This window comes from Mirounga leonina, unplaced genomic scaffold, assembly GCF_011800145.1.
Source record: "Mirounga leonina isolate KUSES-001 unplaced genomic scaffold, KU_Mleo_1.0 Mir_168, whole genome shotgun sequence".
Taxonomy (NCBI): Eukaryota; Metazoa; Chordata; class Mammalia; order Carnivora; family Phocidae; genus Mirounga; species Mirounga leonina.
The window spans coordinates 59,780,832-59,794,716 of NW_023270426.1; the positions used below are offsets into that span (position 1 = coordinate 59,780,832).

General features: G+C 38.1%; 1 protein-coding gene across 1 annotated transcript in view; it reads left to right on the plus strand.

Moving 5' to 3' along the window:
* The window catches only part of ADGRV1 (adhesion G protein-coupled receptor V1), a 556,689-nt gene that overhangs the window by 269,107 nt on the left and 273,697 nt on the right, over positions 1-13,885 (plus strand). The window contains exons 80-82 of the mRNA XM_035014847.1: positions 1,419-1,668; positions 2,191-2,330; positions 4,310-4,470. Coding sequence (XP_034870738.1) covers positions 1,419-1,668; positions 2,191-2,330; positions 4,310-4,470 — 551 coding nt within the window. The remainder of the gene's footprint in view (positions 1-1,418; positions 1,669-2,190; positions 2,331-4,309; positions 4,471-13,885) is intronic.

The window sequence follows — 13,885 nt, forward strand, 5'->3', positions numbered from 1 at the left end:
GGGGAGATTAAGGGATGAGTTTTTTGTGAGCTATTGTGAAGGTGTGGGTGGCTTCTACGGATTGAGGTGTTTTAGGAGGAATCTTGGACAGCAAGGGTCTAGAGCCTGGGTGAATGGCTGGATTAAAGATAGATGTTTGAAGGCACTGATTCAAATGTGGTAAAGTTATGGAAGATTTTTAAAAAATATTTTATTTATTTGTTTGAGAAACAGAGAGGGAGAGAGAGAGAGTGGGGGAAGGAACAGAGGGAGGAGAGGGAAGGGGGAAGGAATCTCAAGTTGACTCCATGCTGAGTGGGAGCCTGACCCGCTGCTCAGTCTCACAACCCTGAGATCATGACCTGAGCCCAAACCAAGAGTCAGAACCTCAACTGACTGAGTGACCCAGGTGCCCCATGGAAGATTTTTTTTTTTTTTTTTTAGAGAGAGGATTTAACTAGAGGAAAAAGCCCTTCCCCTTTCCTTTTCTTCCTCAGATTTTCCATTTAAAATTCTCTGCTCCATTTCCCAGATTAGGGATTTTGACAAGGTATCATTTAGATTCATGATTTAATTATAATACTCCCTGTCTGTTGTGGCCTATATAACTTTTAACATTTAATGCATAATTTTTATCCTAACATCCTAATATTCTCCAAACTTTTTCAGGCATGTTTCAGATCTGATTTATCTTTGTATATCTTCATTGTTCATAAACATGATGGGTTCAAGACAAGATTTATCAGATTCCTTGGGGGACTAGTTAAAAAAATGAGACTTGTAGAACTCCTAGCCTCCTCTCCAGCCAAGGATTCTGATTTAGTAAGTCTGGGGTGTGATCTAGAAATCTGTATTTTTAAACACACTTCCAAGTGATTTCAACACACACTGAGGTTTGGAAGCACTTTCACTGAGCACAGGATCTTATGCCTACAGTGTTTGAAACAGAGCTGTCGAAAAGGTGAAGATCCTAGCTCTAGGCTGTTTTCTCTTACAAATCACATGGTTAGATTCGAAATGCTCTGATGTAGGTAAACTCTTGATGAAAACATGCTGTAGGTGTATAAGATGGTATTCTTAAATAAAGCAGAGGTTTCAGTTTAGTGGTGTGCCCTTTCCTCAACCTATTCCACCAATGCTGATGTGACTAACACAAAAAAGTACATTTTATAGCCACAGATTGTATCTGATATCCGTGAAACAGCTTTCTAAAACCCATGTTTTAGATTACAAGGGGGAATCAGGCAAAAGGATGCAGTAAGTGCTGTGCAAAATATCATGACAATTAACCACAAAAGAACTTTGCTATCTCTGGGCTGGTAATGTCATGGTTTTGCATAAAGAACAGAGCCCCTATGTAATGCATTTTAACAAATATAAGTGGATATGTGTATATAAATGCATGCCATTTTAGCATAGCCATTGCTTTTCTGTTACAGAAGCAAAACCATCCTTGACAGTTGCCCATATTTGTCCATACTGGCTCTTCACTGGTATCCTCAGCAAATCAATGGGCACAAGTTTGAAGGAAAAGAAGGTGATTATATTCGAGTTCCAGAGAGATTATTGGAGGTTCCAGATGCAGAAATAATGGCTGGAAAAAGTACATGTGAATTAGTCCAGTTTACAGAGTATAGTAGCCAGCAGTGGTTTATAACTGGAAACAATCTTCATGCCCTGAAAAATAAGGTAATATATCATTTAAAGAATTATGTGGTTGGAATCAGATTTTTCCTTAGCAGACACACTCCTCAGAATGCATTCACTTGATCAGATTTGTGGTAAGGACTACACATGGTGAGCTAATTATGAAACATGTCCCATCTTTATGAACTATTTGTAGAATGTGTAGTCTCAAATAGAGTTGGAAATATTGCCGTCATGTTTTATTGAGTCAAATATATACAGTGGGGAAAGTGAAAAATGTAGCCTTCACTAATATTATATAATATTATATTCTCCACTCCTGATGAAGTTGGACAGTTAAAGTGAGCATTGTCAGCTGAAGACTGCTCAGGAACTGAAGGGGAGGTAGAATGTTTGCAATGCAAAACCAGTCAGATTCCCCACATTCATAAGTCAGCTAATTATTTAAATAGTGGCATTAACCAAGCAACTAGAGTAACTAGGAAAATGAATCGAAGTTCAGAATTCAGTCATGACATTGATTTTAAAATATCATCCATTTCTCTGTTCTTTGTGGCACTGCAGGTACTGTCTTTGAGTGTGAAAGGTCAGAGTTCACAACCCCTGACAGACAACAATGAGGTTCTCTACAGGATTTATGCTGCTGAACCTAGGATTATTCCCCAGACGTCTCTGTGTCTCCTTTGGAATCAGGCTGCTGCAAGGTACTTAATAATCCTTTAAAATCAAAATTCAGTCCTTCCCCTTTCTACTGCCATGGAGCGCAGTTTCTGTACTGAACGTGGAGGGTGGCCTCAGGTGAGACTTCAGAGTAGAGAAAAATCTCTGCCATAAAAACAACAAAGCAGCATAGGAAGTGGTCTAGTATTGCACAGGTAGCAGGTGCAGCGCAACAACTAAATATGTGTTTAGCACACTGTTTACTTCTTTATTATTACTGCTTCCATTGGACCTAGTGTGACTTCTGCTCAATTCACATGACCTTTCTGTGGTTATTGGTTAAATTACTGGGCAGCAGAGGAAATCATCTTTGCCCCTTCCATCTGGTTTATGGTTCTGGATCTGATGCTCTGTGTTTAGAGGGATTAGCAGGGATTTATAATTCTAGTCCACATATGGCTTGGAGTACATTTTGGAATTAAACCATACACAGGAATGGGAAGAAGAGAATGATTCTTCTGTCGAATCTCCTTGGCTTAACCTGGCCTCAAGTTTCTGAGCTGTTCTATTACCCAGAGCTCAGTCAATGCTGGGGGGTCAGACTTTGCTGGCCCAGAAGGTTTAGGGTCCAAATCGGTCACTTGGTTCTCTTTATTTCTGACTTTTAGCTGCACAGACTAAAATTATAAATACATTTAACAGCTTTGTTGGATAACCACCTGTCCTCCAAACAGCAAAATTCTGGTTAGTCTTTTTCTTTGTGAAAAAATAATTTTCAGTTGAAATTTCAAATGCCTGGTGACAGGTCTTTTTTTTTTTTTTTAAAGATTATTTATTTATTTATTTATTTATTAGAGAGTGAGCAGGAGAGAAACAGCATGAGAGGGGAGAGGGTCAGAGGGAGAAGCAGGCTCCCCGCTGAGCCGGGAGCCCGATGTGGGACTCGATCCCAGGACCCTGGGATCATGACCTGAGCTGAAGGCAGTCCCTTAACCAACTGAGCCACCCAGGCGCCCTGCCTGGTGACAGATCTTAAACTTAATACATAGGTACTGTGCCATCCTTAATACATAACTCCTAGTGAATGTTTCAAACCTGCATCTACGGTCATGGTTAAGTTTTATGTCCTTAGAAAAGTAAAGGATTCAAGAGGCACTAAAAGGGAGGAGGCCCCAAGTAGTGGTCCATGAGGAGTGCTCAGAAGGCTTGGCATGGGACACTACATTTGCTGTAATCATGACAAAGGTTTTTTGTTTTTTGTTTTTTTTTTTAGATTTTATTTATTTGAGACAGAGAGAATGAGAGAGAGAGAGCACATGAGAGGGGGGAGGGTCAGAGGGAGAAGCAGGCTCCCTGCCGAGCAGGGAGCCCGATGCGGGACTCGATCCAGGGACTCCAGGATCATGACCTGAGCTGAAAGCAGTCGCTTAACCAACTGAGCCACCCAGGCGCCCCATGACAAAGGTTTTGTGTTAAAAGCCAGATCTTATAGCAGAAACATTTGAAAGAACCCTGGGAAGCATTTAGGTAATATAACTGGCTTCAAAGGAGAAAAAAAAAAGATGAAGAAAGAAATGTGGAAAATCTTTTAAGGAACTTACGTGGTTCGAAATAGAAGGAACTGTGAAATGAGGAAGGGTGAAGAGTGCACATGCAGTGTCTCTGTCCCTCTCCTGGGGTTTTCCAGTGCAAGCGAGGCGTGCCTTCTGATAAAAGCCTGGGGTGCGTTTGCTTCAGATTAGGCACGAGCACTGCTCTGTTGAGAGGACCAGCTTCTTTGGTGTCAGGAATGCGTTTGCAGGTTTAGTGAGTATTGAGGCTGCTTCTTAAGGCATCTTATGCAACCTGTTGTATCATGTCTAAGACAAGATGTTCCCTCCAGTGTCTTTTCTTGAAAATTGGTCTGCTTAATGCTTGAGTAAAGAACACTTAAGTTCACTAAGTTATTTCTACTTGAAAAGCCATCTCAAATACCTGAAGTGTTGATAAAAGAGCGGTAGTGACCATTATGTTTTTGCCCTAGCTGGTTGTCTGACAGTCAGTTTTGCAAAGTGGCCGAGGACACTTCAGACTACGTGGAATGTGCCTGTTCATACATGTCTGTGTATGCAGTCTACGCCCAGACCAACAACTTGTCTTCATACAATGAAGCTCTTTTCTCTTCTGGATTTATATGTGTCTCAGGTTAGTTGTGGTATTTTTGACTCAATAATTTTGACTATAAGAATGAAAGTCTGTTTTTCCCATGTTTGCAAGATGCAAACATACTGTAATTCATCCGTACTAGGAGAAAATAAACTTTAACATTGTCTTATTCATTACTTCACACAATGGATGTTTATACTGATATAATGAGTAATGAGGATATAATAAAGGATACAATATAATTCCATAATAAGGTATAATAAAGAACAAGACAGTTCCAACTCATAAGGAATATAAAATATAGTGTGAGACGGAAGCTAGATAACAGGGAAGGATAGAGTTCTTAGTGTGGTGAGATAGAAGGCAGGTTCTCCAATATAATGTCAGGATTGTCTGAGATAATATATACAAAGCATTTTGTATTTTCATTTAAAAAACCAAACATACAACCTAGGAGCTCTAAATATACTCAACCACTGTGTTAAAAAATAAATTGTCTTTCACCTTTTACATCTAGACCCCATTTTTGGCAAGAATAGGAACCTCAATTGTATTAACGTCTGTCAAATTATTTACCTACACCTTAATTTTTGAGAACTATAGGACTATTCTCGTTTGCTGTATTGATTATGTAGGTGGGAGTCTGAGAATTCCTTCAACTATATTTTCTATTCCCTACACTCACTCATTCCATGCTCTAGGTCATCCTTGACAGCCCCTTGCTGCTTCTATGAACAATGCCCTATACAGAGAATTGCGTATAGGGTGACTCTGGAGCCAGATTGCCTAGGTTCAAATCCTTGTTCTGCCGGGGCTAGGTGTGGGACCTGGGGCAAATTACTTAGTTTCTCTATATCTCAGTTTCTCCACCCATAATAAATGATTTTAAATTGTATTACTATAAAAGGATGGTAAACATACTAACTCAGACATTTCGATATCCTACTTTAATAATGTTTTGTCTGTAAATGTGATTATCACTGCATTTGTGTCTTTTTTATTTGATGTGCAAACAATCCCTCTAATAATCTTTATTATGAAACTTTTGTGGAGGTAGACACAAGTAATTAATTATTATTCTTTGTCCTGGTTATTTATAATCTTTCCAGTATAATTTCATTTTATAAGATTATACATTTCCCTTAATTTATCTTAATTTTAAACCTAACAGATTCAATAGCAAAAGTTAATAATTTCTTATTCTTAATAACATCTTTTATAAGGATAACATTTTTTGCTTGATAGATTCTTCTAGGTCCACATAGTTCCCAAATCAGATGGAGACATCCTATTTTATTTCATTGCTAATATATTTACAAAAATTTCATAGATATAAAATAAAGCCAAAAGGTAAAATGCTACAGTAAAATCTAGATGTAATTTTATATATTTCCATTGAGACATAAAACCAAGTGCTGCTGTGACCCACAAAAATCCCTTGCTTGTTCTAAATACATCAATACAGAGTTTTGAAAACTAAAGAGAGAATGTTATCCTGATTCTATAGAAAACTAGCAGGACTATAACATATTTCCTGGAAGAATTGCTAATTAATATATCTTTTTTTTTTTTTGCAAAATCAACACCTAAATATCAGTATCTGCTTTTATTCTTTTAATTTAGAGTCATATTTGAAATTATTAGGTTTATTCCTCTCTGTCCATGGCATATTGTAGTGTATATTGCATGTTCTGTAGATTAGTAGGAGACATAAAGTACTGTGTTAGTATCTCAGTTTCCACTGTCATGGAGGATGATTGTCCATCCCTCTGATGGACCCCAGGAACTAGGAATGAGAATTTTATGTATCTTACGTACACATTTCATTTTATTTATTTATTTTATATTTCTTTATTTCAGTGTGGGGCTTGAGCTCACGACCCTGAGACCAACAGCTGCATGCTCTACTGACTTAGCCAGCCCGGTGCCCCTTACATACACATTTTATAATTTATGTCAGACCACACCAAATATCCATCTGAATTTGGAAGCAATCTGACCAGCTTTTTTCATGAAACATGGCAACATAATTAGGAAGTAAACCTTTTTATTTAAATCAGGATAGATCACAGTGTGTATCTGTTCCAGTTCTAGTTTACAGGTCTGGTTATTGTACTAGAGTGGAACAACAAAAATGATCAAAGTGGGTGAAATGGGCATACAGGCCAAAGAGTTTAGTAATTCTCAGCCTAGAAAAATGAAAGATGAAGGTATATACCTGTGGCTTTTAAAGTTGTAAACCGGCTTACCAAATTCCAAGAAATTAAGCAAAGGTTATCTTTTGAAGCTAAAAAGAGAGGACAAGTGAACCATAACCGTGCACTTGGTGTAACACTGTGAAACTCACTTTCAGAGGTGATTTGGAAGAAGTACAACTTAAAATAACCTTTGATGATAATGCGATAATGCCATAATTTTATAGTGTAATTATTAAGGAACCCGAGCATGGTTTGAGGTAGACAGGACTATCTGGAGGATAATGTCAAAGAAGCCTACCTTGCTTCCTGGAGCTGTTGATGCTGTACTAATATAGACTATTGGATTGGAATCATTGCCATTTTGACTTTAAATACAATTCCTGTGGCCTTGTGATCTGAACAAGACCATGTAGCATTCCATAATCCATTTCAGTTTTAATATCAATATGTGAACTAGGTCTTATGTGATGCACTTGCGGCTGAGTCTCCTTGTTTGGAGGGCTTTTAAGCTGAGATTAGAGATGGACCAGAGACCTCACATTTATGTCATTTGTCCTTTTTTTCTTCTTTCATGGTAGAGAAATCTTTTAACACATTAGTCGAACTAAAGCTTTCCCTTTTATAAATGGCTAATGGCTTTATTTACTTGATGGATTACTAAGTGTATACATGTCAACACAATGTCAGTTTTACAGTTAAGTAACAGAAAATAATTGCCCATAAATTGCTAAATAGTAAGACTTTTACAGGATAAATAAATCAATATAATCCAAAGTCCTCTGAGGCGTGCTTATTCTTTTGTCCAAGGTTTATTAAACTGCAAGACTATTCTAGTTTTACCTTTTATGTTTTACAAGCTGAGAATCTGATAGTTTTTCCAGAAAAAAAAAATACTTTTACCAGATGTCACCTATTCATTTCAAACTATTTTTTAAAGTAAGAGATTCTTCTCAAATTTTGTGTCACCTTCTTCCAAAAATATCAAGTTTATATTCACTGTAATCACTGTCCTAAAATAACCATTATGATTATGGGGGAAGGTATATCAAAACAGCTTCATTCTATCAAATGGGAGAGTAGTTATTAGCATGAAGAATAGAAAAAAAATGTATAAGAATTTTTTTTAAAGCCATTTGAAGAGATAACTGCGGGGTAGTAAGTCAGAGAGCTTAGTTTTAATTCTGACATGGCATAAAAATGTTGGGTTTCTCTGTACATATAGGTGTATTATTTAGGATGAAGTTAGCTGCAAGTAACAGAAGACAGCTCACATTTCTTAAATAAACAAATTTAGTTCAAGGTTGATGAATTCAGTACCTCAGTGGTGTCCTCAGGACCCCACCCCCTTCTCATTTTTCTGTCTTGCTCTCCTCAAAGATTTTGTTTTCTTAGTCTTGCCCCTACATGGTCTTGAGCTAGCTGCAGCTCTCTGCATCACACAACATCTAGGCTTGCCAAAGGAAAGGCACTTATTTGGATCATGTTTTAAGAGCAATGAACACTTTCCTGAAAACCACCCAGAATGTTTTCCTGCACATCTCTGCCCAGAATTATGTCCTCTGACCTTTCATAAACCAGTCTGTGTCTGGGAGAATATACAGCTAGAAATATAGACACAAGGGCAGAAGGGTAGTAAGTAACTACCTTTTTGAACACTGTGTCTCCATTGCTCAACACAGCCACTGATGTATGGTAGTTTCTCAGTAACTAGTTGTTACATTAATAAATAAATGAATATACATTGTTGATCTGACATCCTCCAATAATTAGGTGTTCTTGTGACTATGTAAGTCAACATCGTACTTTGAATTCCCAAACCATCTCATTTTAGCATTTTTAATAAAAATTATTCTGAAATACAGCATACTCTTTTTTTGCTTTGACTCAGGACAGTTTAACACAGCACTCTCCAATAGATCTTGCTGCGATGATCGAAATGTTCTGCCCTGTCCAGTAACGTAGCCACTAGCCACATCTCTGGTTATTGAACCTCTGAAATAGGACTGGAACAAGTGAGGAGCTGAATTTTTCATTCTGTTTAATTTTAATTAAATAAAATGTAGATAGCCACGTGTGACTATTGAACCTCTCAGGGTTAACACTCTGATTTTCTGGAGGCTGGTCTCCTGGCAACCGCATCCCTCTGGAAGAAATTCTTTCCCCCAGTACACAGACCTTGTGTTCTGTGAGGTGATTCATATTGACTTTTGTTCAACAGAGAAAACTTTTCGGGCTTGACAATTTTGTTTTCCTGCCTTTAGCTTATTAGTAGCAATAACCAGGAGGCATCATGCTGAGAGGAGAGGGACAGCAGTGTGGGAATCAATAGAGATGAGCAACAAAAAGTAAAAAAAAAAGTAACAGTTGCAGTTAGCATTAGGTGGGAAAATAGAAAAAAAGGAAGCTTAACAACCTAATAACTGATTTAATTAATGTGTAGTGAACATTTGGTTTTGTTGAGATTTATCTGTAGAGAAGACAGAGACAGACACATAGATATAAAAGTTATGAACATTTTTCAGAGATTTCATGGCAAAAAGTATTAATATTTGGCTAGTGGAGAAACAAACCAGTAATTTGGAATGTATATCCTATTCTTTTTTTTTTTTAATTTTATTATGTTATGTTAGTCACCATACAGTACATCATTAGGTTTTGATGTAGTGATCCACGATCCATTGTTTTCGTATAACACCCAGTGCTCCATGCAGTACGTGCCCTCCTTAATACCCATCACCGGGCTAACCAATCCCCCCTCCCCCCTCCCCTCTAAAACCCTGTTTGTTTCTCAGGTCCATAGTCTCTCATGATTCATCTCTCCTTTCAATTCCCCCCGCCCATTTTTCCCTTCCTTCTCCTAATGTCCTCCAAGTTATTCCTTATGTTCCACAAATAAGTGAAACCATATGATAATTGACTTTCTCTGCTTATTTCACTTAGCATAATCTCCTCCAGTCCCATCCATGTTGATGTAAAAGTTGGGTATTCATCTTTTCTGATGGCTGAGTAATATTCCATTGTATATATGGACCACATCTTCTTTATCCATTCATCTGTTGAAGGACATCTCGGCTCTTTCCACAGTTTGGCTATTGCGGACATTGCTGCTATGAACATTGGGGTGCATATGGCCCTTCTTTTCACTACATCTGTGTCTTTGGGGTAAATACCCAGGAGTGCAATTGCTGGGTCATAGGGTAGCTCTATTTTTAAATTTTTGAGGAACCTCCACACTGTTGCAAGTACCAACTTGCATTCCCAACAACAGTGTAAGAGGGTTCCCCTTTCTCCACAACCTCTCCAACATTTGTTGTTTCTTTCCCTGTCCATTTTTGCCATTCTAACTGGTGTAAGGTGGTATCTCAGTGTGGTTTTGATTTGGATTTCTCTGATGGCTAATGATGATGAACATTTTTTCATGTGTCTGTTAGCCATTTGTATGTCTTCTTCAGAGAAGTGTCTGTTCATCTCTTCTGCCCACTTTTTGACTTGATTATTTGTTTTTTGGGTGTTGAGTTTGAGAAGTTCTTTATAGATTTTGGATACCAGCCCTTTATCTGTAGTGTCATTTGCAAATATCTTCTCCCATCCTGTGGGTTGCCTCTTTGTTTTGTTGACTGTTTCCTTTGCTGTTGCAGAAGCTTTTTATCTTGATGAAGTCCCAAAAGTTCATTTTTGCTTTTGTTTCACTACCTTTTGGAGATGTATCTTGAAAGAAGTTGCTGTGGCCGATGTCAAAGAGGTTACTGCCTATGTTCTCCTCTAGGATTTTGATGGATTCCTGTCTCACATTGAGGTCTTTCATCCACTTTGAGTTTATCTTTGTGAATGGTGTTAGAGAATGGTCGAGTTTCATTCTTCTGCATGTGGCTGTCCAATTTTCCCAGCACCATTTATTGAAGAGACTTTTTTCCATTGCATGTTTTTTCCTGCTTTGTCCAAGATTATTTGACCATGGAGTTGAGGGTCCATATCTGGGTTCTCTATTCTGTTCCATTGGTCTGTATGTCTGTTTTTGTGCCAGTAGCATGCTGTCTTGGTGATCACTGATTTGTAATATAGCTTGAAATCGGGCAACGTGATGCCCCCAGCTTTGTTTTTCTTTTTCAACATCTCCTTGGCGATTCGGGGTCTTTTCTGATTTCATACAAATTTTAGGATTGTTTGTTCCAGCACTTTGAAAAATGTCATTGGAATTTTGATCGGGATGGCATTGAAGGTATAGATTGCTCTGGGTAGCATAGACATTTTAACAATGTTTATTCTTCCGATCCATGAGCATGGAATATTTTTCCATCTTTTTGTGTCTTCTTCAATTTCTCTCATGAGTGTTTTGTAGTTCCTAGAGTATAGATCCTTTATCTCTTTGGTTAGGTTTATTCCAAGGTATCTTATGGTTTTTGGTGCTATTGTAATAAATGGAATCGTTTCTCTAATTTCTCTTTCTACAGTTGCGTTGTTAGTGTATAAGAAAGCAACTGATTTCTGTGCATTGATTTTGTATCCTGCCACTTTACTGAATTGCTGGATGAGTTCTAGTACTTTGGGGGTGGAGTCTTTTGGGTTTTCCACATAAAGTATCATGTCATCTGCGAAAAGCGAGAGTTTGACTTCTTCTTTGCCAATTTAAATACCTTTTATTTCTTTTTGTTGTCTGATTGCCGTTGCTAGGACTTCTATTACTATGTTGAACAATAGTGGCGAGAGTGGGCATCCTTGACGTGTTCCTGATCTTAAGGGAAAGGCTCTCAGCTTTTCCCCATTGAGGATGATATTCACTGTGGGTTTTTCATAGCTGGATTTTATGAACTTGAGGAATGTTTCCTCTATCCCTGTACTCTGAAGAATTTTAATCAGGAAAGGATGTTGTATTTTGTCAAATGCTTTTCCTGCATCAATTGAGAGGACCATATGGTTCTTCTCCCTCTTCTTATTAATGTGTTCTATCACATTGATTGATTTGCAAATGTTGAACCACCCTTGCATCCGGAGATAAATCCCACTTGGTCATGGTGGATGATCCTTTTAATGTATTGTTGGATCCTATTAGCTAGGATTTTGTTGAGGATTTTGGAATCCATATTCATCAGGGATATCGGTCTGAAATTCTCTTTTTTGATGGGGTCTTTGCCTGGTTTGGGGATTAAGGTAATGCTGGCCTCATAAAATGAGTTTGGAAGTTTTCCTTCTGTTTCTATTTTTTGAAACAGCTTCAGTAGAATAGGTATTATCTCTTCTTTGAATGTTTGTTAGAATTCCCCAGGGAATCCATCAGGCCGTGGACTCTTGTTTTTTGGGAGGTTTTTGATCACTGCTTCCATCTCGTTACTGGTTATTGGCCTATTCAGGTTGTCGGTTTCTTCCTGTTTCAGTCTTGGCAGCTTATAGGCTTCCAGGAAGGCATCCATTTCATCCAGATTGCTCAGTTTATTGGCATATAGTTGTTGATAATAATTTCTAATAATTGTTCCTATTTCCTTGGTGTTAGTCGTGATCTCTCCCCTTTCATTCATAATTTTATTAATTTGGGTCCTTTTCTTTTCTTTTGGGTAAGTCTGGCCAGTGGTTTATCAATCTTATTAATTCTTTCAAAGAACCAACTTCTAGTTTCATTGATCTGATCTACTGTGTTTCTGGTTTCTAATTCATTGATTTCTGATCTAATTTTAATTATTTCTCTTCTAATGTGTGGCTTAGTCGTTGTTTGTTGTTTTTTCTCTAGTTCTTTAAGGTGTAGAGTTAGTTGGTGAATTCGGGATTTTTCTATTTTTTTGAGTGAGACTTGGATGGCTATGTATTTCCCCCTTAGGACCACCTTTGCAGTATCCCATAGGTTTTGGACCGATGTGTTTTCATTCTCATTGATTTCCATGAATTGTTTAAGTTCTTCTTTGATTTCTTGGTTGACCCAAACATTCTTGAGCAGAGTGGTCTTTAGCTTCCAAGTGTTTGAATTTCTGACAAATTTTTTCTGTGATTGAGTTCCAGTTTTAGAGCATTGTGGTCTGAGAATATGTAGGGAATCATCTCAATCTTTTGGTACCGGTTGAGACCTGATTTGTGACCCAGTATATGTCTATTCTGGAGAAAGTTCCATGTGCGCTTGAGAAGAATGAGTATTCTGTTGTTTTAGGGTGGAATGTTCTATAAATATCTATGAGGTCCATCTGGTCCACTGTATCATTCAAAGCTCTTGTCTCCTTGTTGATTTTCTGCTTAGATGATCTGTCCATTGCTGAGAGTGGAGTATCGGGATCTCCTACAATTAACGTATTGTTATCAATATGACTCTTTATTTTGGCTAACAGTTGGCTTATGTAGATGGCTGCTCCCATGTTGGGGGCATAGATCTTTACAATTGTTAGATCTTCTTGTTGGATAGACCCTTTAAGAATGATATAGTGTCCTTCTGTGTCTCTTATTACAGACTTTAAAATCTAATTCGTCTGATATAAGAATTGCTACCCCAGCTTTCTTTTGAGGTCCGCTGGCATGGAAGATAGATCTGCATCCCTTCACTTTCAGTCTGTCTGTATCTTTAGGTTCAAAATGAGTCTCTTGTAGACAGCATATGGATGGGTCCTGTCTTTTTATCCAATCTGCAACCCTGTGCCGTTTTATGGGAGCATTTAGGCCATTCATGTTGAGAGTGATTATTGAAAGGTATGAATTAATTGTCATCATGTTGCCTGTGAAGACATTGTTTTTATAGATTGTCCCTGTAAATTTCTATTGTAGATCACTCTTGGGGTCTTTCTCCTTTTATAGAACCCCCCCTTAATATTTCTTGGAGGGCCGGCTTAGTGGTCACATATTCTTTCAACTTCTGCCGGTCGTGGAAGCTCTGCATCTCTCCATCCATTCTAAATGAAAGCCTTGCCGGATAAAGTATTCTTGGCTGCATGTTCTTCTCATTTAGTACCCTGAATATGTCTTGCCAGGCCTTTCTGGCTTTCCAGGTCTCTGTGGATAGGTCTGACGTTATTCTGATGTTCCTCCCTGTGTACGTAAGGAATCTCTTCTCCCTAACTGCCCTTAAGATGGTTTCCTTGGTTCTAAGATTTGCAAGTTTTACTATTACATGCCAGGGTGTTGGCCTGTTTTCCTTGATCTTAGGAGGGGTCCTCTCTGCCTCTAGGACTCAAGTGTTTGTTTCATTCCCCAGATTAGGGAAGTTCTCAGCTACGATTTGCTCAAATACATCTTCTAGTCCTCTCTCTCTCTCCACTCCCTCTGGAATTCCAATTATTCTGACA